Below are 22,246 nucleotides of genomic sequence, written 5' to 3'. Positions count from 1 at the left end.
CCTCTTCCCTACATACCTCAAAGTCGTCCATTCTACTTAATTGTGACTCAGTATTCACATTGACAACAATGTCCTGTTCCTGATTGAATACTGACGAAAAGTATTCATTCAGTGTCTCCCCAATCTCTTCAGCCTCCACACGCAACTTCCCACTACTATCCTTGACTGGACCTATTCCTACCCTAGTCATTCTTTTATTCTTGACATACCTATAGAAAGCCTTAGGGTTTTCCCTAATCCTACCAACTAAGGATCTTTCATGTCCCCTCCATCTGTGAAGAAAATAGCTTTTCAGACGTAGATATGTCTAAACATTTTGAAGAATGGTCTATGACTGAAACATGAACTAGTCTGTTCCATTTGCAAATAATGCTTAGCTCGAAGGTGTTGCCAACATTTTGTGTTTCATTTCAGATTGCCAGTATCTGTAGGTTTTCTCCAATTGGTTTGGAATTCACCCACTGAAGGATAAATGGGACTTCTGGTGCTGGAGAAATTAAACTTTGAGAGTAGGAAGAATGATAATCCAGTTTGTGATCATTCTGAGCAATCTACAAATCAAGGGAACAGGAATTAATGTAGGCAGTTCTTAACAACCGGCTAATGAGGTGTATTCTTTGGGTTGGATAGAATTAAATGCAATAACATTCCTGTACAGAGAATGCATTAAATAGGCCAGAAATTGTCTTTGCAATCTTCAAACTATTTATATGAAATGTGAAATAAATAAACAGCTTGTGATCATTCATTTCCATTGTATATTGGGAGATAATGAAGAAACAGAATTCCAACCTGAAAAGTATGTCAACTGAAGGATGTACAATCTCCAAATTGCCCATAGTGTTAGGTGCTTTAGTCAGAGGGAAATGGGTCTGGGTGGGTTACCCTTCAGAGGGTCAGTGTGGACTTGTTAGGCCGAAGGGTCTGTTTCCACACTGTAGGTAATCTAATCTTATCTAATCTGAATGGGAAAACTGTTAATGGCAGGGCCCTGGGAGTGTTATCGAACATAGGATCCTAGGGGTTTGGGTACATAGCGGACTCGCAGGTAGGCAGGGTAGTAAAGAAGGCATTTGGCACATTTACCTTCATTGGTCAGAGCATTGAGTATAAGAATTGGGACATAATTTATGGCTTTACATGACAATGGTGAGGCCACTTTTGTATACAGTTCTGGTCGCCCATCTATAGGAAGGATATTGTTAAATTGGAAAGACTACAGAAAAGATTTAATTAGATTAGATTACTTACAGATTACTTACAGTGTGGAAACAGGCCTTTCAGCCCAACAAGTCCACACAGACCCGCCGAAGCGCAACCCACCCATACCCCTACATTTACCCCTTACCTAACACTACAGGCAATTTAGCATGGCCAATTCACCTGACCTGCACATTTTTGGACTGTGGGAGGAAACCGGAGGAAACCCACGCAGACACGGGGAGAATGTGCAAACTCCACACAGTCAGCCGCCTGAGTTGGGAATTGAACCCGGGTCTCTGGCGCTGTGAGGCAGCAGTGCTAACCACTGTGCCACCGTGCCGCAAGGCCACAAGGATGTTGCCTGAACTAGAGGGTTTGAATGATAAGGAGAGACTGAATATGGAAAAACACACATCTATGATTCCATCTATATCCTATATATCCTTGCTTGGAAATATATCTCTATTCCTTCATCATGACTTTGCAGATGATGCCAGATCCTGTGGATGAGTGAATCATTAATAACTTTAAGAGCATCATTCAAAACTTTTTAGCTCATTGTGTCCATGCACAGGATGTCACAATTGATGCTTTTGCTGTGAAGCCTCATGTGGTGTCATCACAAATGGTTGCACAGATGGTTTGCGCAATTGGGGGAGCAACATTCCAATCCTACCCTTATATGGTGTATAGCTTGCAGATTTTATTAAACTAGCAGCCATCAGCCTGAACTATAGATGTTGAAGTCGAAAAGTGTGGCACTGGAAAAGCACAGCAAGTCTGGCAGCAGGACAGTTGACGTTTTGGGCATAAGCCCTTCATCAGTAATGTGAAGGTGGAAGGGGGCTGAGAGATAAATAGGAGGGTGGGGTGGGGGTGGGGGAAGATAGGTGTGAAGGCGATAAGGGGATGCAGGTGGGAGGTAGTTGTGATACGTCAGTGGGGATAGTGGAGCAGATAGGCGGGAAGGAAGATGGACAGGTAGGACTGGTCAAGAGGGGGGTGTCGAGTTGGATGGTTGGTTCTCAGATGAGGTGGGGAGAGGAGAGATTTGGAAACTGGTGAAGTCAATGTTGGTGCCATGTGGCTATAGGATCCTGAGGCGAAAAATGGGGTGTTCTTCCTCCAGTTTGTGAGTGGCTTTGATTTGGCAGTGGAGGAAACTCAGGATTTGCATGTCCTTGGAGAAGTGGGAGGGGGAATTGAACTGGTTGGCCACAGGGTGGTGGGGTTGTTTGGTGTTTGCAACAAAAGGTGTTCCCTGAACCATTCCGTGAGTTGGCATTCTGTCTCCCTGATGTACAGGAGACCACATCAAGAGCAATGGATGCAGTAGATGAGGTGGGTGGACATGCAGGAAAATCTTCACCGGATCTGAAATTATCCTTTAGGGCCTTGGACGGAGGTGAGAGGGGAGGTGTAGGTATGAGGTTTTACATCTTGTGCAGCGACACAGGAAGGTGGAGGGTGGGCTGGTAGGGTGCATGGATCTAACGAGGGAGTTGCAGAGGGAATGGTCTCTGCAAAATGCTGATGGGGTGGGGTGGGAAAAACATCTCTAGTGTTGGACTTTGACTGTAGGTGGTAGAAATAGTGGAGGATAATTTGCTGTATATTTCGAGGGTGGAGGTGCGGGAAGTGGAGGAGATGTGCTGGAAGGTATTGTTGATTACGTGGAAAGGGAAATTGCAGTCCTTGAAATAGGAGGACATCTGGGATGTCCTGGAGTGGAATTTCTCCTCCTGGGAGCAGTTACAGAGGAGGCAGAGAGGCAGAGGAATTGACAAATAGGAATACTGAATACAAGGAGTATTATTCTGTAATGTTTGTAGAGGTCTAGGAGAGAAAGATTGGTAGACACTGAGCAATATTAAATAACAAGATGATCACATTCAATGGAATATTGTCTTTGATTGTTGACAAACAGCTGACATCCACAAACTAAATGACAAAATCTTTTCTGTAAGCTACAGAGTAGTCCTGTTAATGATACGTGGAATGGATAATCATTATCATTTCCAAACTATTCAATACCGTATTGGAACACAGTTGGAGAATGTTGAAACTATCTGCTGTCGATATTAGCTTCCTGGTAGTCACATCTCCTCTGCAACAGTCACATCTTTAGGTTCTTGCTTATTTAATTGTCTGTCTTTTGTTGTATCATTCATTGGATTACAGTCTTATGGATCACATAAGCATTTGCACATCTACTTAGGAGTACATTGCAATATGTGCAAGTGATCCATGCAATGAAATAGTTGCTCCAGAAAGGTGTATAGCAGCATCTTCTCCCAAGCCAACATGTCCACCTTTGAGCTGCAAGTCACTGAAAACCAGATTTACTGGATAGAACATGTGGTTAGTTTGTCCACAACCCAACTCTTGAGGCAACTTCTCTACTCAGAGCTTTCTTACAGCAGGAGAGCAATGAAAATCGAACAATAGAAATGTTATGACACAAATAGAGGTCATGCAGCCCATCATATTTGCACTGGCTGGGTAAATTAACATTCCATTTTCCAACACCTGGTCCATAGCCTTGCGGCTTCAGATACAGATCCAGGTTCCTTTTAAATGAGTTCAGTGTTTTTACCTCAACTACCAAACTGGGCAGTAAAATCCAGACAACCACTCCCATTTCTTTACTCTCATTTTTCATCTTGGTCCTGTGCCCTTGGTAATTGGCCTCTGGAATAGGTGAAACAGGTTTTCCCTGTCCACTCTAGTCAAACTCTTCATCATTTTGTATACCTCAATTAACTCACAGAAAACCATTCAAAATCCTTTTCATCAATTCTCCTTGTTACCTCCAGAAAATTTAATTAAGTTAGTAAGACAAGACCTTCTTAACAAAACTATACTGATCATCCTGATTAATTTTCACTTAAATCACAATTAATTCCATCTCTCATAACCGGTTCTCACAATTTGCCCTCAGCAGAAGTGAGACTGACTGGAGTACGCTTTAGGAATTTTCTCAAAGCATCCCTGTGAAGGTCAAATATTCATGCTAACTCAAAGGAATCCCTTGCTTGTGACTGATCAAAATGGAGAATGTTTATTATAGAGGCCTCCAAATCATGAAGAAATCTTGTAAGGAGCACATGGAAACTTCAGAGAGTGCATGTAAAGCTTCCCAAGAACTCCTTTACTGGTCTGTTCATACACCACCAGCCCTGCATGTGCCAGTGACAGCAAATCATGCATTGGGCATAAGACATCTCAGAACCTATTAGAGTGGAATCAAAGCATTGTGAAACCTGAGAAACTATCTACAAGAAAGAGAATGAAATAATTGTTTTATGACACCAGAGAGCTGCACCACATTTTCCATTAGAGCCCAATATTCCTACTCAACCTTATGGTTTTCATTTGAATAGTACTTTTTCACATTTAGGGTTTCTTTTACCATCATCCACACAACATGTTTTTAGTTTCTTTTACAGACTACAATCATATTTGAGCGATAGTTCTCTACTTTTTCAAGCATGATTTCACTTATTTCAATACATATGAAAATTTCACAGCATGTCCAGAAAAATAATGATGATTTACACATTGTTTCAATGATTGGTTCTCTCTTATGCCTCCATGGGATTTTTCTCACCTTCAGAAGGCAGAATTGCACTATCCTATGTCTTTCTCTTAGGATTTAATTGCCAAATAAATGTCATAAGAGCAATTAAACAACAAAACAGTAATAACAAAGAGGTACATTAAATTTTGATAGCTTACATATATGTTAAATAATTTACAAATATCCTGTTATATTTCATTATTGTATAATTGACCTGAATTTATGATTTTTAAAAATCTTCATTAGTTCTAGAAATCACTTTACTAGATGAAGCTCACTTAGAAAATTCCTGATTTTTTTTATTTGATTGATTGTTGTCACATGTGATGTGTTGCATTTTGGAAGGTCAAGTACAGATGGAAATTATACAGTGAATGACAGAACTCTTAGGAGTATTGATATGCAGAGGGATCAGGATATGCAGGTCCACAGATCACTGAAGGTGGGAGCGCAGATGTATATGGTAGTAAAAAGACTTATGACTTGCTTGCTTTCATTGGAAGGGGCATTGAATATAAATTTAGACAAGCTATGCTGCAGCTTTATAGAACTTTAGTTAGATTACACTTTGAATATTGCATAAAGTTGTGGTCACCACACTACCAAAAGGATGTGGATACTTTGGATAGCGTACATAAAAGGTTTACAGGATGTTGCCTGGTATGGGGCATTTTAGCTATGAATAAAGGTTGGATAGACTGGGTTTGTCTCTACTGGAATGCAGGAGGTTGTGTAGTGACCTGATAGAAGTTTATAAGATTGTGAATGGCATGGATAGAGCGGAAAATATGAGGCTTTTTTCCAAGGTGGAAGGGTCAATTACTGGGGGACACAGGTTCAAGGTGTGAGGGGGAAAAGTTTAAAAGAGATATGCGAGACAAGCTTTTCATACAAAGTGTGGTGAATGTCTAGAATGTACTGCCAAGGGAGGTGGTGGAAGCAGATACAATAGCAGCTTTCAGGAAACACCCGGATGAATATATGAATAGGAAGGGAATAGAGAGATATAGATCCTGTAAGTGAAGCCAGTTATAGTTTGGAAGGGCAGAATGTATTGGCGCAGGTTTGGAGGGCCAAAGGGCCTGTTTCTGTACTGTATTGTTCCTTGTTCTTGGTTTACATTTATCGAGACACAGTAAAAAAACATGTTTTGCATGCTCTACAGGCAGATCATACCGTACAAAGTGCATCAGGGTAGTAGAACAGAGTGCAAAATACAGTGCTACAGCTGCAGAGAAGGTGCAGAGAGAGAGAGAGATTGACATCAGTATTTGAGAGGCCTGTTCAAAGGTCTGATAGCAGGGGGGAGAAGCTGTTCTTGAATCTGTTCATATGTGTATTCAAACTTTTATATCTTCTATCCTGGGGAAAAGGGTGGAAGAGAGTTTAACTGGTATGGGAGGGGTTTTTGAATATGTTGGTTGCTTTCCCAAGCAAGTGGAAAGTCAATGGATGGGAGGCTGGTTTGCATGATGGACTGGACTATGTTCATGATTCTCTGTAGTTTCTTGCAGTCTTGGGAAGAGTTGTGATGCTCTCCTGTTTGAGAAATTACATAGAACAATTACATCTCATGTTGTCTTAGAAGAAGAAGAATCCCTACAGTGTGGAAATAGGCCCTTCGGCCCAACATGTCCACACTAACGCTCCGAAGAGTAACCCACCTTGACCGATTTCCTGATCCTATTATCTTATATTTACCCCTGACTAATGCACCTAACCTACACATACCTGAACACTATGGGCAATTTAATATGGCCAATTCACCTAACCTGCACATCTTTGGATTGTGGGAGGAAACCGAAGCACCTGGAGGAAACTCACGCAGACACGGGGAGAATGTGCAAACTCCACACAGACAGTCACCCGAGGCTGGAATTGAACCTGGGTCCCTAGTGCTGTGAGGCAGCAGTGCTAACTACTGAGCCACCGTGCTGCCCTAAATATTGTACAAATGGACAAACTATATTATTATATTTAGCTTATTGTATTGCAATGGCATTTAGGAGTGGGACATGATTTTTATTTCCTGATGCATTATGACAAAATTAAACATCCAGTACCAAAAGATATTATTTCTCTCTCTCTGGGCTGTGTTTTCCTCCAGATTTTGAGGTCTTCCCATCATTTGGAGAACAGGAATTTGGCATCACATTTGAAGGAAAGAACCAATGTAAATAGGTGCCCATCAGATACTTAGCTGGTCAGCTTCATGGCCTCCTTTGAGATTATCGACTCTGAAGGACAGAATCCCACCTGCAAGACTTGCTGGCCAAGCACTGGCTGGCAGCACACTGTTGTAAAAAGCAGCACTAGGAGCTGCAGCTGCTGTAACTGACACACTGATGTCAGCCTTAGAATTGGTGCTGAATCCCAGTGCACATGTATGAGAAGACGAGGTAAGCATCATGAAGACAGTGTCATTTATAATGTCAGAAAGAGGGTGGTCAGAGGAAAGCAAACAGGAGTGGATTTCAACCTTCCATACCATATGCTGGATCATTTGCCTGTGTTAGAGTTGTTGTGAATTAGATACCTCTCTCACTCACTTGACTGCATATAAACCTGGTAGGGAAGCATAGAAAGCTATGAGAGTTTGGAAGGTTCCTTGAGCTACCAATAAAATTATCAAATGGCTTATCATTGAGCATAATTGTTTTTTCATCTACCAGCAGGTGGAATTTCTGCATCAATTCTTTCCTACTCTAAGCTAATTAGAGTTTTCCCAAAGTTGTAAATCTGATGTGATATCCCCATTCGATCCTGCTGACTCACACACCACCATTCCCACTTCAGCAGGCTCCACTAGATCCAGCGAAATTTCCACCTAAGGTTAAAAACAATAATTGGAATCCACCATTTATCTCATCCCTATAAGTACAATTCGAATAATGGTAGTCATAGGACATAAGAATCATGGCAAATGACAGAGTACCTGGCATTAATATGACAGATGCTCTGTTAACAGTGCTTAGACGTTGACTGAGTGATCTATTTTCTATGTCTATGGGGTATACTTCACCAAATGTATCCTAAATGGGAACATACAGTCAATGTTTCCCTACATCCATCAGGAAAAAAAATTGAATGATGTTTTTTCTGCTGTTCAGTGCCAAAATGCAAATATTAGGCATGTGTCCATGGTTGAATTCTGCATGCAATGTACCTAAAGATTTCTCACCCCTGTCAAACCATCTAATACAACTTAAAACCATTTTCAAGAGTAGAAATCCAGGACCGTGGTCCTAATGTAAGAAGCTAACTCTACAAATTACACATGACACAAGTCAGTGAATATCTTCAGTCAATTGCAAGTAGTGCCAGAAGACACAAAATATATTTCTACAGTGGTCAGTGCTCAAAATTATTGACATCATATTTTAAACCCTTTTTTCTTATTCCCATATGCTAAATGCAAACAAATTTTTGGAATGTTGCTTGACCTGTAATCTGCGTTCTCTTTATTGCAGTGCTTTTATTTCACATCCAGCTCAAAATTAGGATAGATGATTGGGTTAATTAAGAATGATCAACAGAGAGCAACGCTGTGGAATGTGATTGCTCCGCCAGTTGATTTTAATTGGTCTTAATAAGTCTGCCGAAGTGAACCAAAAAATGTATCCCAAGATTCTCGTCCATTGCTAAAATCTAAAATGACACCTGAGTTTATGCTTTCATGATGCATGAATGATCTATATACTGAATGATCTATATACTAGCATTATTTTTAGCATCAATTAAAATATACAAACAATCCATAGTGATCAGTGTTGATATTAATTAATCAGTTGTAAAGAAAATATTCCCTGACAAATCCGATGACTTTAAAATCTAAAAAGAGGCATGAATTTATGCTTTCATTTTCAAAATCTGAATGATCTACATATTGGCATTAACTCTAGCATTAATTAAAATATACAATCAAACCATAGTGGTCAGTGTTGTTATTACTTAATCAATTGTAAAGAAAATATTCCCTCAGAGTTCAGATTACTTTAATTAATAGTTTTGTCATTACAATTCTAACATTACAGAATTGGTTGCCTTTAAATAACACTGTATTTCCAGGACCAACTGGAAAGGCATCAGGACCAGTTGAGAATGCACCATCAGTGCACACTGTGGCTGCTGACACATGTAATTATGCTGACACTTTTCTGGTTAGTGGCAGCAGAATCAATGTTATGGAAATTATAATTTCACCACAACCTTGCGAGAATGTTAGGTAGTTACTGGGTAGTCTCTGTGTCGTAATCTTGAGCTCTACATTGGATACATTTTCAATTTAATATTTTTATTTATTATATTTTGAATTCAAAACACTGAACATTGTGATGAGCCTTTGTGGCAACTGCAAAATCAGTAGCTTACTTGGAAAGAACGGAAAAGCTTAAGAACATAAGATATAAGAGCATGATTGGGCCTTTTTGCCCCTCAAACTTGCCCCATCAGTCAATAAGATCATGGCTGATCTGCCTCAGGTCTCAACTCCTTTTTCCTGTCAGCTCATTATAGTCGTCTATCCAGATTCCTGATATTTCAAAAATCTACCTACCTCTTCTTCAAATATTTTCTTTAATTTAGTCTTCATTAATCTCTGGGACAGAAAATTCCAGACAATAACAACACTCTTGGAGAAGGATTTTCTCATTACCTAAGTTTTGAATAGATGATTTGGAGATGCCAGTGTTGGACTGGGGTGTACAAAGTTAAAAATCACACAACATCAGGTTATAGTCCAACAGGTTTAATTGGAAGCACACTAGCTTTTGGATTGATTCTAATCTAAAAAGTGAGATAACAGAGTGTGTGTGTGGGAGTGTGTGTGTGTGTCTGGGGTGGGGGGTTGTGAGTGTCTGTGAAGAGAGTGTATGTGTGTATGCATGAGTGTAGAGTGGTCTAAGTCTCTGAGAGGATGCCTGTGTGAGTGTGGGAGTGTGTGTGATTGTCTGTGTGCGTGTTGTGTATATGTGTGTCTGTGTGTATAGGAGTGTCTGTGTGTGTGTATAGTGCAATGGTGGTCACCTGTAATGTGACATGAACCCAAGGTCCCGGATGAAGCCCTCCCTATGGGTATGGAACTTAGCTAACAGCCTCTGCTCGGCCAATTTTCGCTGCTGCCTGTCCCAAAGTCCGCCTTGGAGGATGGTCACCCGAAGGTCCAAAGTCGAATGTTCTGGACCACTGAAGTGTTCCCCAACTGGGAGGGAACACTCCTGTCTGTTGATTGTTGTGCGGTGCCCATTCATCTGTTGCTGTAGCCTTTGCTCGATTTCCCCAATGTACCATGCCTCAGGGCATCCTTGCCTTCAACGTATAAGATAGACAACATTGGCTGAGTCACATGAGTACCTGCCACGTACATGGAGGTGTCCCCACGTGTAATGGTTCACACTCTGACATGTCTTGCAACGCCTACCATGACATGGTTGTATGGAGTTGTCCTGAAAGCTAGGCAGCTTGCTGCAAACAATGATTTGTTTGAGGTTTGGTGGTTGTTTAAAGGCGAGCAGTGGAGGTGTGGGGAAGGTCTTGACGAGGTGCTCATCCTCACTGATAATGCGTTGCAGGTCATGAAGAACATGGCATAGTTTTTTCGCTCCTGGGAAGTACTGAACAACAAAGGTTATCCTCTCGGCTGCAGCACGTGTCTGTCTCCTGAGGAGGTCATTACGGTTCCTTGCTGTGGCATGTCAGAACATTGTGTTGTTGTCTGTGGGTCTGCGGTAGAGTGTGGTGCTGAGGTGCATTTGTCCAAGACGTCTTCACCTTTGACAATCAGTTCTTCATCCAGACACATAGAACGGCCATGGGGACCAAATTTGTTCCCCAATATGCCAACATCTTTATGCACAGGTTCGAATAAGACTTCTTCTCTCTGCAGGATCTCCAACCAACATTATACACCAGGTACATTGACGACATTTTCTTCCTCCAGACCCATGGCGAGGAGTCACTGATAAAACTACACAGTTTCATCCCATCATCAAACTCACCATGGACTACTCTCGACTATCTGTCTCATTCTTGGACACATGCATCTCCATCAAGGATGGACACCTTAGCACCACACTCTACCGAAAACCCACAGACAACCTCACAATGCTACACTTCTCCAGCTTCCACCCAAAACATATTAAAATAGCCATCCCCTATGGACAAGCCCTACGCGTATACTGGATCTGCTCAGATGAGGAGGAACGTGATGGGCACCTGGAAGTACTCAGAGATGCCCTCACAAGAACGGGTTATGATGCTCAACTCATCGACCATCAGTTCTGATGTGCCACAGCAAGAAACCGTAATGACTTCCTTAGGAGACAGACACATGCTGCAACTGACAGGGTACCCTTCGTTGTTCAGTACTTCCCAGGAGCTGAAAAACTACACCATGTTTTTCATGACCTGCAACACATTATCAATGAGAATGAGCACCTCCCCAAGACCTTCCCCACACCTCCACTACGCCTTTAAACAACCGCCAAACCTCAAACAGATCATTGTTCGTAACAAACTGCCTGGCTTTCAGGACGACTCCATACAACCCTGTCAGGATAGATGCTGCAAGACATGTCAGAGTGTGGACATGGATACCATGTACGTGGTCATGTGACTCAGCCAATGTTGTCTATTTTATACATTGTAGGCAAGACCGAGCAAAGGCTACAGCAATGGCTGAATGGGCACCACACAACAATCAACAGACAGGAGTGTTCCCTCCCAGTTGGGGAACACCTCAGCGGTGCAGGACATTCAACCTCGGACTTTCGGGTGGCCATCCTGCAAGGCGGACTGCGGGACAGGCAGCAGCGAAAAGTGGCCAAGCAGAGGCTGATAGCTAAGTTTGGTACCCCATAAGGAGGGTCTCAACTGGGACCTTGGGTTCATGTCACATTACAGGTAACCACCATTGCACTATGCAGACACGCACACAGACACGCATTCCCACACTCACACAGGCATCCTCTCAGAGACTTAGACCACTCTATACTCATGCACACACATATACACACTCATCACAGACACTGACAACCCCCCACCCCAGAAACACACACACACTCCCACACTCACACATGCACCCCCTCACAAAACTCTGTTATCTCACATTTTAGATTAGAATCAATCTAAACATCATGGCATCGACAGAGAACACAGGGGGCTAACATCTTCAACATCTTGTCCAGCTATCACCAATTGTTATAGTTAACCTGAGAATGCAATTTTTAAAAAAAGATTTGCGATTTACACATGAAAGAAGTGAAACTATCATGGTATTTGAACAGATGAAAGACTCAACAGACAATCAAGGTATTTTTCAATGTATAATTTCAGTTACATCACACTGTAAATTTTTGCTATAAATTCTGTGCCTTACAATTGTGTCCTCCAATTCACCTGAATGAAGGAGCGGCGCTCCGAAAGCTAGTGTGCTTCCAATTAAACCTGTTGGACTGTAACCTAGTGTGGTGTGATTTTTAACTTTGAATGGATGAGTGTCCCTTTTTTCCTATAATTTGCTCCTTAATTTGAGATATCCCCACTAATGGAAACATCTTCTCAACATCTACCCTGTTAAACCATCTCAGAATCTTATATGTTTCAATGAGATCATCCCTCATCCTTGTAAACTCCAATGAAGAAAGGCCTCATATGTTTCCTTTTCTTGATAAGTCAATTACTTCTTCTCAACAATCAGCCAATGAATCTCTTTCAAACAGTTTCCAATGCCAATATATTCTTTTTTAAATACAGGGACCAAACTGTACGCAGTATTCCAGGTGCAGCCTCACTGGCATAGTCTATAGTTGTAACCAGACATCCTGCTATCAAATCCAACAACTGAGCAGTAAAGGCCAAAATTTCATTGTTAACAAAATGTTAATTAGCCTATATTTCTAATCAACCTGTTCAGAGATGTCATTACACACATCTGGGCAAGTAGGACTTGAACCCAAATAGTCCTGGGGTAGGGACACTACCACTGCACCACAAGGGGGCCTACCCAAAACTTCATTAGTATTTTTTAATTATTTGCTACAACTGCATGCTGACTTGTGTTTCTTGCACAAAAATACCCAGATCACTCTAAGCTGCACTGTGCTGGAGTCTTTCTATCTCTGCTTCAATAGTAGTCTGCCTTTTTGATTCTTCCTTTTAACGAAGTTTCAGCAGACATATTGAAGCCAGTTAAATGATGAACTCACATTTTCCTACATTAGATTCCATCCATCTACTGAAGAACATATTCATTTGTAGAAAATAGCTAATGTAACTAAATAATTCAAGATTAAGAATCACCAAAATGCCTGGGCTAACTCAGTCTTTTTCATAACATCTGCAAAAAGTCCTATTAATAAAAGCAATGCCACAATATATTCAAGATGAGAATTTGATTAACAATGGCAAAGGAGTAGAACAATTTTGGGAACCATTAATTCGAACATGATTCTGTTTTCATTGTCCCCATAATAACAGGTTTCAGTTTGCATCTCAAAGTTAATTTAAGCTGTCTGTCTGGACACAGATGATAAAATGAGTTTTAAGATAGCAGCTGCACTTCAAAGCGTCCCAATTTCTGTGACTGACACTGTATGTTCAACAGCAGGAAGTGCTCCCCCTCCTGTTGCTTACAAATAAAGTAAGCTATACAATAAAATATGTATTTCATAGCTCTTTATCACATGGAATACTTAATTTGAAAGACAAGAACTTTTAAAATAAAATATTTGAAACAATGCTCTATCTGCTACTAGTGTTCAATTCTAATTGGATTATGTATAATTTTGTTGAGTTCTATGTATAGTTTTGCATGAATTGTATCAATTTAAAAGGTTATAGTATCTCAATGTGATACAGATTCTACTTAAGGCACCTGTGTAAATGATCTCATCATGGGGACGGAAGGATCCTTTTTCATATTCTTTGTGCTGTCTGTGAAAATTATCTTGCCTGCATCGTACATTCTGTAATAAGGCAAAATCAATACAAAAGCAATGAATAAGGTTGGCAGCATCTGCATTCTGCATAAATAAGTGCATTTTCTTAAATTTATTTATGATAGCTACAGAAGAGGCACCTGCCCAATTTCCAATTAATCCGGATTATAGATCAGCTCTTGAAACATTTTAAAAAGCACATCAGTCATAAAGATCCAAATTTTGTGCTATCAACTTTTTTACTGTTGTCCTATGTGAAATGGGAGCAAAAGGATTTCAAGGATTCATACAATTGGTAAAGCAATGTGAAATTAAAACATCTTATTTATGATCTCAGAATTGTTTTCCCAACAACTCACCAGATAGAAATACAGAAAAAGGAAAGTAAAACTACATATAAGTAAAACATATTTTTCAGATTTTTATGCATAATGTACCCAACTCAATTAAAGGAGTTGTTTTGGTAACAAGATAAAGAAGTTGATATTTCTGTGAATGAAGTCAAATAACAAGTGCTGGTGTAATTTATAAACATTTCGGTGCGACTTTTTTGAAGCTTTTTGAAGAAGTGACAAGGTTGATGAAGGCAGAGCAACGGACTCTGTCTTTATGGACTTCAGCAAGGCATTCAACAAATTTTCGCACAGTAGACTGACTAGTAAGGTTAGATCATGTGGAATCCAGAGAGCTAGCCCATTGGCCTGAAGGTAGGAGATAATGGGTGGTGGTGGTGGATTATTTTTTGGACCGAAGGCCAGTGACCAGCAGTGTGCCACAAGGATCAGTGCTGGGCCACTACTTTTTGTCATTTATATAAATGATTTGGATGCAAATATAGGAGGAATGGTTAGTAAGTTTGCAGTTACATCAAAATTGGAGGTATAGTTGACAGTGAAGAAGGTTATATCAGAGTACAACGGGACCTTGATCAGATGTAACAATGGGCTGAGGAGTGGCAGATGGATTTTGATTTTGATAAATAGAAGGTGTTGCATTTTGGTAAGGAAAATCAGGGCAGGACTTATACACTTAATGGTAAGGTCCAGGGGAGTGTTGCTGAACAAAGAGACATTGGGTGCAGATTCATAATTCCTTAAAAGTGGCATCGCAGGTAGACAGGGTAGCGAAGTTGATATTTGGTACACTTGCCTTTATTGGTCAGTGTATTGAGTACAGGAGTTGAGATGTTATGTTGTGACAACTTTTGGAATACTGTGTTCAATTCTGGTCTTCTTGCTATGGGAAGGATGTTGTTAAACTTGAAAGGTTTAAGAAAAGATTTACAAGGATGTTGCCAGAGTCGGAGGTTTTGAGCTTCAGGGAGAGGCTGAATAGGCTGGGGCTATTTTTCTTGGAGCATCAGAGGCTGAGGAGTGACCTTATAGATGTTATAAAATCACGAGGGGCATGAATAGGATAAACAGTCAAGGGCATTTTCCCAGGAGAGGGGAGTACAAAACTAGAAGGTATAGGTTTAAGGTGAGAGGGAAAAATTTTAAAAAGGACGTGAGGGGTAACTTTTTCATGCAGAGGGTGGTGTGTGTATGGAATGAGCTGTCAGAGGAAGTGGTGGAGGTTGTACATTTGCAGCATTTAAAAGGTGTCTGGGTGGGTATATGAATAGGAAGGGTTTAGAGGGATATGGGCAAAGTAATGGCAAATGGGACTAGATTAGTTTAGGATATCTGGTCAGCATGGATGACTTGGACCAAAGGGTCTGCTGTGTGCTAAATTAAGGACAAGAAAGTTGCCTTTGGGATATGACTTTTATATGCTGTAATACATGTAGATACACAGCTAGAAATAATAAACACTACATTGGAACATAGAAACATGAGTAGGCCATTCAGCCCCTTCAGCCTGCCCTACCCTTCGACGAGATCATGGCTGATGTGTGGACTGACTCCATATACCTGGCTTTGTCCCATATCTCTTAATATGTTGACTAAACAAACAATAATCTACCTTATTGTTAAAGTTAACAACTGATCTAGCATCAATTGCTATTTATGGAAGGGAGTTTGAAATCTGCACCATCCTTGTGCTTTCTAACATCTCTCCTAAACAGTCTGGAACTACTTTTAGACTAAGCCACCTAATTCTAGAATCTCCAACTACTGGGGATAATTTATCTCTATCTATCCTGTTTTTCCCTGTAAATATCTTAATAACTATCAACATAGTTTTCTCCATTGACTAATCACCAGATAAACATCAAACCTGAAGCTAAGTATTCATTGCCAAAGATGTGGTCATTAAGATGTTTAAATAGGGGAATCAATATTAATAAATACTTTTCAAAACCTGGAGATATTTTACTGATGCTAAAACTCTTGTAGGTGAATTACTGCTATGTGGCATTTAAATATAACTACCAATATAAGTTCCTCCTTCCTCTATGAGGTATTTGCACTGATATATCCTCAAGAAACATCTGATACTGAAAGGCAGTAACAAAGGTTACGGTCATCTAGATCACAGAGAATAGAAATTGGACTGCAGGCTGTAGATCAGTCCATGATTATATTTATCATTGGTAGATGTATCAGCAAGTGATTCAGAGGATAAAGAAATAAAGAGAAAGGTTTGGACACTACTGAGCTAAAAAAGTGTGGTCATAAATATATGAAAATAGATTAACTATTGGTAGATATAGTCAAGTATACCAGCTTCAAATATGTATATGAAGTACATTTTAACGACATCCAAAAGGCAACATTAAACAGCATACCTCTGGTTTGTTGGAAAAAAACAAGGTTTACTGATTATGTACATCAATTCATTCGCTGGGGATTCTGTGTCTGTGAAATGGAGATGATCCTTTGTGATGTGGTTAATTTCGGTTTCTTTTGTTACCAAATAGCGTGTAGCACCATCAACTTCTTTAGGTAGCTGGTCCTTCACTGGCATTATACGGATCATTGTTATCTGAAAAACAAAACAACTGAAGGATAGACTTTGCTAAATGACTAAATGATAAGAATTCATTGGTGCATCAAAAGACACAGGCTCCTGATAGATAAACAAAAGCATTGTTTCTTAAAGGAAGTCATAGAGCCATAAAGATGAACAGCATGGAAAAAGACCCTTTGGTCCAACTTGTCCATGCCAATCAGATATCCTAACCTAATCTAGTCCCAATTGCTATTACTTGGCCCATATCACTATAAACCCTTTCTATTCATATGCCCATCCAAATGCCTTTTAAATGTTGTATTTGTACCAGCCTCTGCCACTTCCTCTGGTAGGTCATTCCATACATGTACAATCCTCTGCATGAAAAAATTGCCCCTTAGGTCTCTTTTAAATTTTTCCCCTCTCACCCTAAACCTAGGCCCTCTAGTTCTGGATTCCTCCACCCCAGGGAAAAGACCTTGCCTACGTACCTATCCATGCCCCTCATGAATTTATAAGCCTCCATAAGGTCATTCCTCAGCCTCCAACGCTCCAGGGAAAACAGCCGCAGTCTATTCAGCCTCCTCCTGTAGCTCAAATCCTCCAACCCTGGCAACATCCTTGTAAATTTCTTCTGAAACCTTTCATGTTTCGCAACATCTTTCCGATAGGAGGGAGACCAGAATTGCACACAATATTCCAAGACTGGCCTAACCAATGTCCTGTACAGCTGCAACATGATCTCTCAACTCCTGTACTCAATGCTCTGTCCAATAAAGGAAAGCATACCAAATGCCTTCTCCACTATCCTATCTACCCGCAACTCCAATTTCAAGGAATTATGGACATGCACTCCAAAGTCTCTTTGATCAGCACACTCCCCAGGACTAAACATTAAGTTTATAAGTCCTGCTCTTATTTGCCTTTCCAAAATGCAGCATTTCACATTTATCTAAATTAAATGCCATCTGCCACTCCTCAGCCCATTAGCCCACCTGATCAAGATCCTGTTGTACTCTAAGGTAACCTTATTTGTTTTCCATTACACCTCCAATTTTGGTGTCATCTGCAAATTTACTAATTATTTCTCCTATGTTCACATCCAAGTCATTTGTATAAATTATGAAAAGCAGTGGACCTAGCACTGATCCTTGTGGCACACCACTGGTCACAGGCCTCTAGTCTGAAAAACAACCCTCCACCACCACCCTCTGTTTTCTACCTTCAAGCCAGTTCTGTATCCAAATGGCTAGTTCGCCCTGTATTCCATGAGATCTAACCTTGCTAACCAGTCTATCAGAAGGAACCTATGCCAAGTGGACTGCAGTCAAATAATAGGAGAACACATCACCACCATCTCAATGATAACAAGGTATGGGGTAACAGCTGCTGACCTGGATTGTGGTCATTCATTGTTTCATGTCATTCAAGTATATTCCTCATCATTGTAACTGAAATCACATTACTATATGTTTAAATAAACTGTATTTTTCACTACAGTTCAGTAGCTTTTTGGATATGGTAAGAGAGTCAATTGTGTGAACTGAAATCGGAGATAAGGATGCACAATGTAGGAGACTTTCCATAATGGGTGGATCCTAAAACATCTATGGGATTTATGTATTCTGCTCAGTTCAAATTTTATTAAAGCCTATTGGAACATGAGCACGTTATAATGAGAATGGTTAGGAAGATCTGGCTTTCTTAAGGTAAGACAATAAAGTTTTAATGAAACTGAAGTTTTCAACAAGTCTTGACAACACTGACATTTTTTTAAAATACTACAGCCATTGAGGGGACATGGTTTCACTATCTGGGTCAGCTGCTGTCATCCCTAGTTACCACTGAGGTGGTGACGAGTTCTCTTATTGACTGACTGCAGTCCACTTGGTGAAGGTAGACTCATATGCTGTTGAGGGCAGAGTTCCAAAATTCTGATCTAGTGACAATTAAGGAATGGCGAATTTCTATAGCGAATCCTGTAGGTACACGCACTGCTGATAACATGTCAGTGATGAAGGAAGTGAACGCCTTTGGGAGCAAGTTACTGCAGATGCCGGAATCTGTACTGGAAACAAAAAATGTTGGAAATCACAATTGGTCAGGCAGCATCTGGGGAATGAGTGCAAGTTAATATTTCAAGTTGAGATGGCCCTTCAGCAGCTGAGGTTTTTGGATATGGTATTAATCAAGCAGCCTGCTTCATCCTGGATAGTGTCCAAGCTTCTTGCATGTTGAATCTGCTCTCAGGGAGTATGCCACCAAACTTGTTGATAGTGGGCAGGCTTTGAGGAGTCAGGAAAGGAGTTACTTGCTGCTCTCATCTGTTCTAGTAACCACAATATTGATATGGCGAGTCCAGTTCAGTTTCTTGTCAATGGTAAACCCCAAGATGTTGATAGTGAGGGATTCAGTCATAGTAATGCTATTGAATGTCAGGAGGTGCTAATTAGGTTCTCAATTGTTAAAGATGGTGATTGCCAAGTACATGTATCTTACAAGTGGCAAGTATCATTTGCGAAGCCAAGGTTGAATATTTTCCAGGTCTGTGGCCTTTGGGCATGGACTCTCTCAGTATGAGAAGTCACAAATGGTACTAAACAAAGTGCAATCATCAGCCAATATCCCCATTTCTGATCTTACAATGGAGGGAGGATCATTGTTAAAGCAGCTGAAAATAGTTGAGTTGTGGATACTAGCCTGAGGAACTCCTGCAAAGGTGTACTGGTGCTGAGATGACTGACCTCAAATATCCATACCAACTTCCTTTGAACTAAGTATTACATCAACCAGCAGCAAATTGGCCTCTGATTCACAATGATTCCAGTTTGCCAGGGCTGCTTGATGGCACGTAATGTCAATTGCAGCCTTGATGTTAACAATAGAACCTTCACCTAATCTCTGAAAATAAGCTTTTTTATCCATGTTTAAACTGACATTACACTGAGTCAGAAGCTGAAGTTGGTCCCTGATGGAATACAATTAAGCATTCAGTAAGCAGGTTACTTCAAGCAAGTGCTTGGTGTTGCTGACCTCTTCCTACACTTTACTAATGATTGCGAGTACACAGATGGAGCAGTAATTGGTTGAGTTGGAAAATTCATGCTTTTTGTGTGCAAGAAAACCTGGGGCAATTTTCCACATAGTATCTATATTGGATCAGATTGGGTTAGAAGAATGACTAGTTTTGGAACACAAGTTTTCATACAATTGCTGAACTATAGCCATGGTCCATAACTGTTGCAGTGTCCAATGTCTTCATGCATTTCTTTGTGTGCAGTAAATCAAATTGGCTAAAGACTGACATCAATGATGCTGGTAACCTCCAGAGGAGGAGGATGAGATGGATCATCACATCTGGCTGAGACTCATTTAATCTGCTGCGAACACCTGCCATTGAGGAAGGAGAACCTTATGGACTCTGATCCGCCAGTGAGTTGTTCAATTGTTCACCACCAATTATGATTGGATGTGGCAAGACTGCAAGGGAATTTGGTTGTGTGATTGATTAGCTCTATCACTTATTGTTAATTCCATTTGGCATACAAATAGTTTTGTGTTGAAGCTTCACTGGGTTAACACTTCATTTTTAGATGTCTGGTGTTGCTCCTGGTATGCTCTTCTGTACTCTTCATTAAATTACAGTTGATCCTCTGGCTTGATGGCTATGGACATTGCTGCTGATAGTCAATAATGCCTCACTTTTGTCTTATGATGCTCGACCTATTTGAAATTTATCCCATTCAGCATGGTGATAATGACACACAGCTCCACAGAAGGTATCATTAATGTGAAGGTAGGTTTAATCTATACAAGGACAGTACAGTGGTTCCTCCTACCAAAAATAATACGGACAGATGCGTCTACAACAGGCAGATTGGTGAGGATGGGATCAAATAGATTTTGTCTTTTAGGGCTCGACTAACTTGGTTAGTAATGATATTGCTAAGACACTCATGGTGATGGACATTGAAGCCACCCCATCCAGAATACATTCTGCATCGTTGCCACTCTCAGTGCTTCCTCCAAGTGGTGTTCAATATGTAACTGACTCATTTGCTGAGGGGGATAGGAAATACATTGTAGTCATCAGGATGATTCCTTGCCCATGTTTGATCTGATGATATGAGATTTCATGGGGCCTAGAGTCAAAGCTGATTACTCCCAGGCAACATCAGTGGGGCAGGACATACCCAGGGATGGGTGATGTTGGTGTCTGGGACAATATCTGTAAGGCATAGTTCCCTGAGTATGACTATGTTAGGTTGTTGCTTTACAAGTCTGAGATAGCTCCCCCAATTTTGTCATAGTCTCCCAGATAATAGTCAGGAGGACTTTGCAGGGATGATATACTGTTGTCATTTCCAGTGCCTTTGTTGAAGCCAGGTAGTCCATCAGTTTCATCCCTTTGAGACATTTTAGCACTTTGATATAACAGAGTGTCCTTCTAGGCCATATCAGAGGGAAGCCAACTACAGTCATGCCACTTTTGTGCTGCCGCATTGATAATATAGAAATGAAAACCTTTATTGGATGTCTCAGGGTGACAGTAATATTAAATATTCAAGAAAATATCAGTAGAACATGATGAATACAACACAGAAAATGCTGGAGAAACACATTAGGTCTGCTACTATCTGTGGAGAGAGAAAAACAGAGTTAATGTTTAGAGTCTGATATGATTCTTTTTCAGAACTTCTTCTGTTTTCTCTCTACACCGATACTGACAGATCTGCTGAGTTTCTCCAGCACTTTATTTTCACATTTCCAGCATCTGCAGTATCTGGCTTTTATTATGGTGAATAAGGCATAATATTTATCACAATTTATCTATTTAGACTCCTGGTTTGTACTGGTAGAAATTGGTCAGCATAGTTGATGAATTTCTTTGTTTACTAGTCAAATAGCAGAATAAAAGCTTTTTAACTGGACCAAGTGTAAAGAAGATAGCCGTGGATCTTGTCTGGAGTTTTGTTGCTGTATACTTTTATTCAATTAATCATTTAAAATGTATTCAAAAGATCTGATGTCACTGGAAAGATAGGCTATTTATTGCCAATCCTTGATTAAAATTTGAGAATGTGGTGGTGAACTGTGCTACAAAGCTGATCCCTTTTTTCTAAAAGCTATTTCTTTTCTCAAGGATACTCTGCCCTTTATGTATTTTCAGATGGGACGTAAACTGGCCGGGCTCCGATTAGACTCATTTGGTACAGAGATGAAAAGGATTTTGAGAGGCCTTTTGGTTATATATAAATGAATAAGACTTCAGGCCAAAGTGGTCATGTTTCAGAAGTGACCTGCATAATGGAAGGGGAGTGGTCAGCTCTCTAGCTGAGCAATTCAGTCCAGAACTAGTTGGAAGTTCAACAGTAAGCTGTGTGGAAACAGGCTCTCTTTCCTTCTGCCCTTCTAACTTCAACCTGTAAGCATTTGCTCCCTTTGTACTGTGTTTTAAAGGGGGATTTGCTTATTGGGACTGTTGTATATATTCAGAACAATATAATTAAGTCTAGTTTGGATAGACTGAGTTCTGTAGGGATTCCTTATTCTGTTCTTTGTGTTTCATTGTGTAATTTTGTGAATAAACTTTTGCCCGTTTTAAAACCTAGTAGTCAACCTCGCTAACTTA

General features: G+C 40.4%; 1 protein-coding gene across 4 annotated transcripts in view; it reads right to left on the bottom strand.

Annotated features, from left to right (window-relative positions):
• frem1b (Fras1 related extracellular matrix 1b) overlaps nucleotides 1-22,246 on the bottom strand; it is a 188,441-nt gene that overhangs the window by 101,011 nt on the left and 65,184 nt on the right. For all 4 annotated transcript variants that reach the window (XR_006312980.1, XM_043699276.1, XM_043699278.1 and 1 more), the window contains exons 11-12: nucleotides 16,451-16,647; nucleotides 13,656-13,746 (exon numbers count right to left, since the gene is read on the bottom strand). Coding sequence is in view for 3 of the 4 variants with exons in the window: in XM_043699276.1 (XP_043555211.1) it covers nucleotides 13,656-13,746; nucleotides 16,451-16,647 (288 nt within the window). In the remaining variant the exon portion in view is untranslated. The remainder of the gene's footprint in view (nucleotides 1-13,655; nucleotides 13,747-16,450; nucleotides 16,648-22,246) is intronic.

Source organism: Chiloscyllium plagiosum, chromosome 11 (assembly GCF_004010195.1).
Source record: "Chiloscyllium plagiosum isolate BGI_BamShark_2017 chromosome 11, ASM401019v2, whole genome shotgun sequence".
In the NCBI taxonomy this organism is placed as follows: Eukaryota; Metazoa; Chordata; class Chondrichthyes; order Orectolobiformes; family Hemiscylliidae; genus Chiloscyllium; species Chiloscyllium plagiosum.
This window is presented reverse-complemented; position numbering and strand designations above follow the sequence as displayed.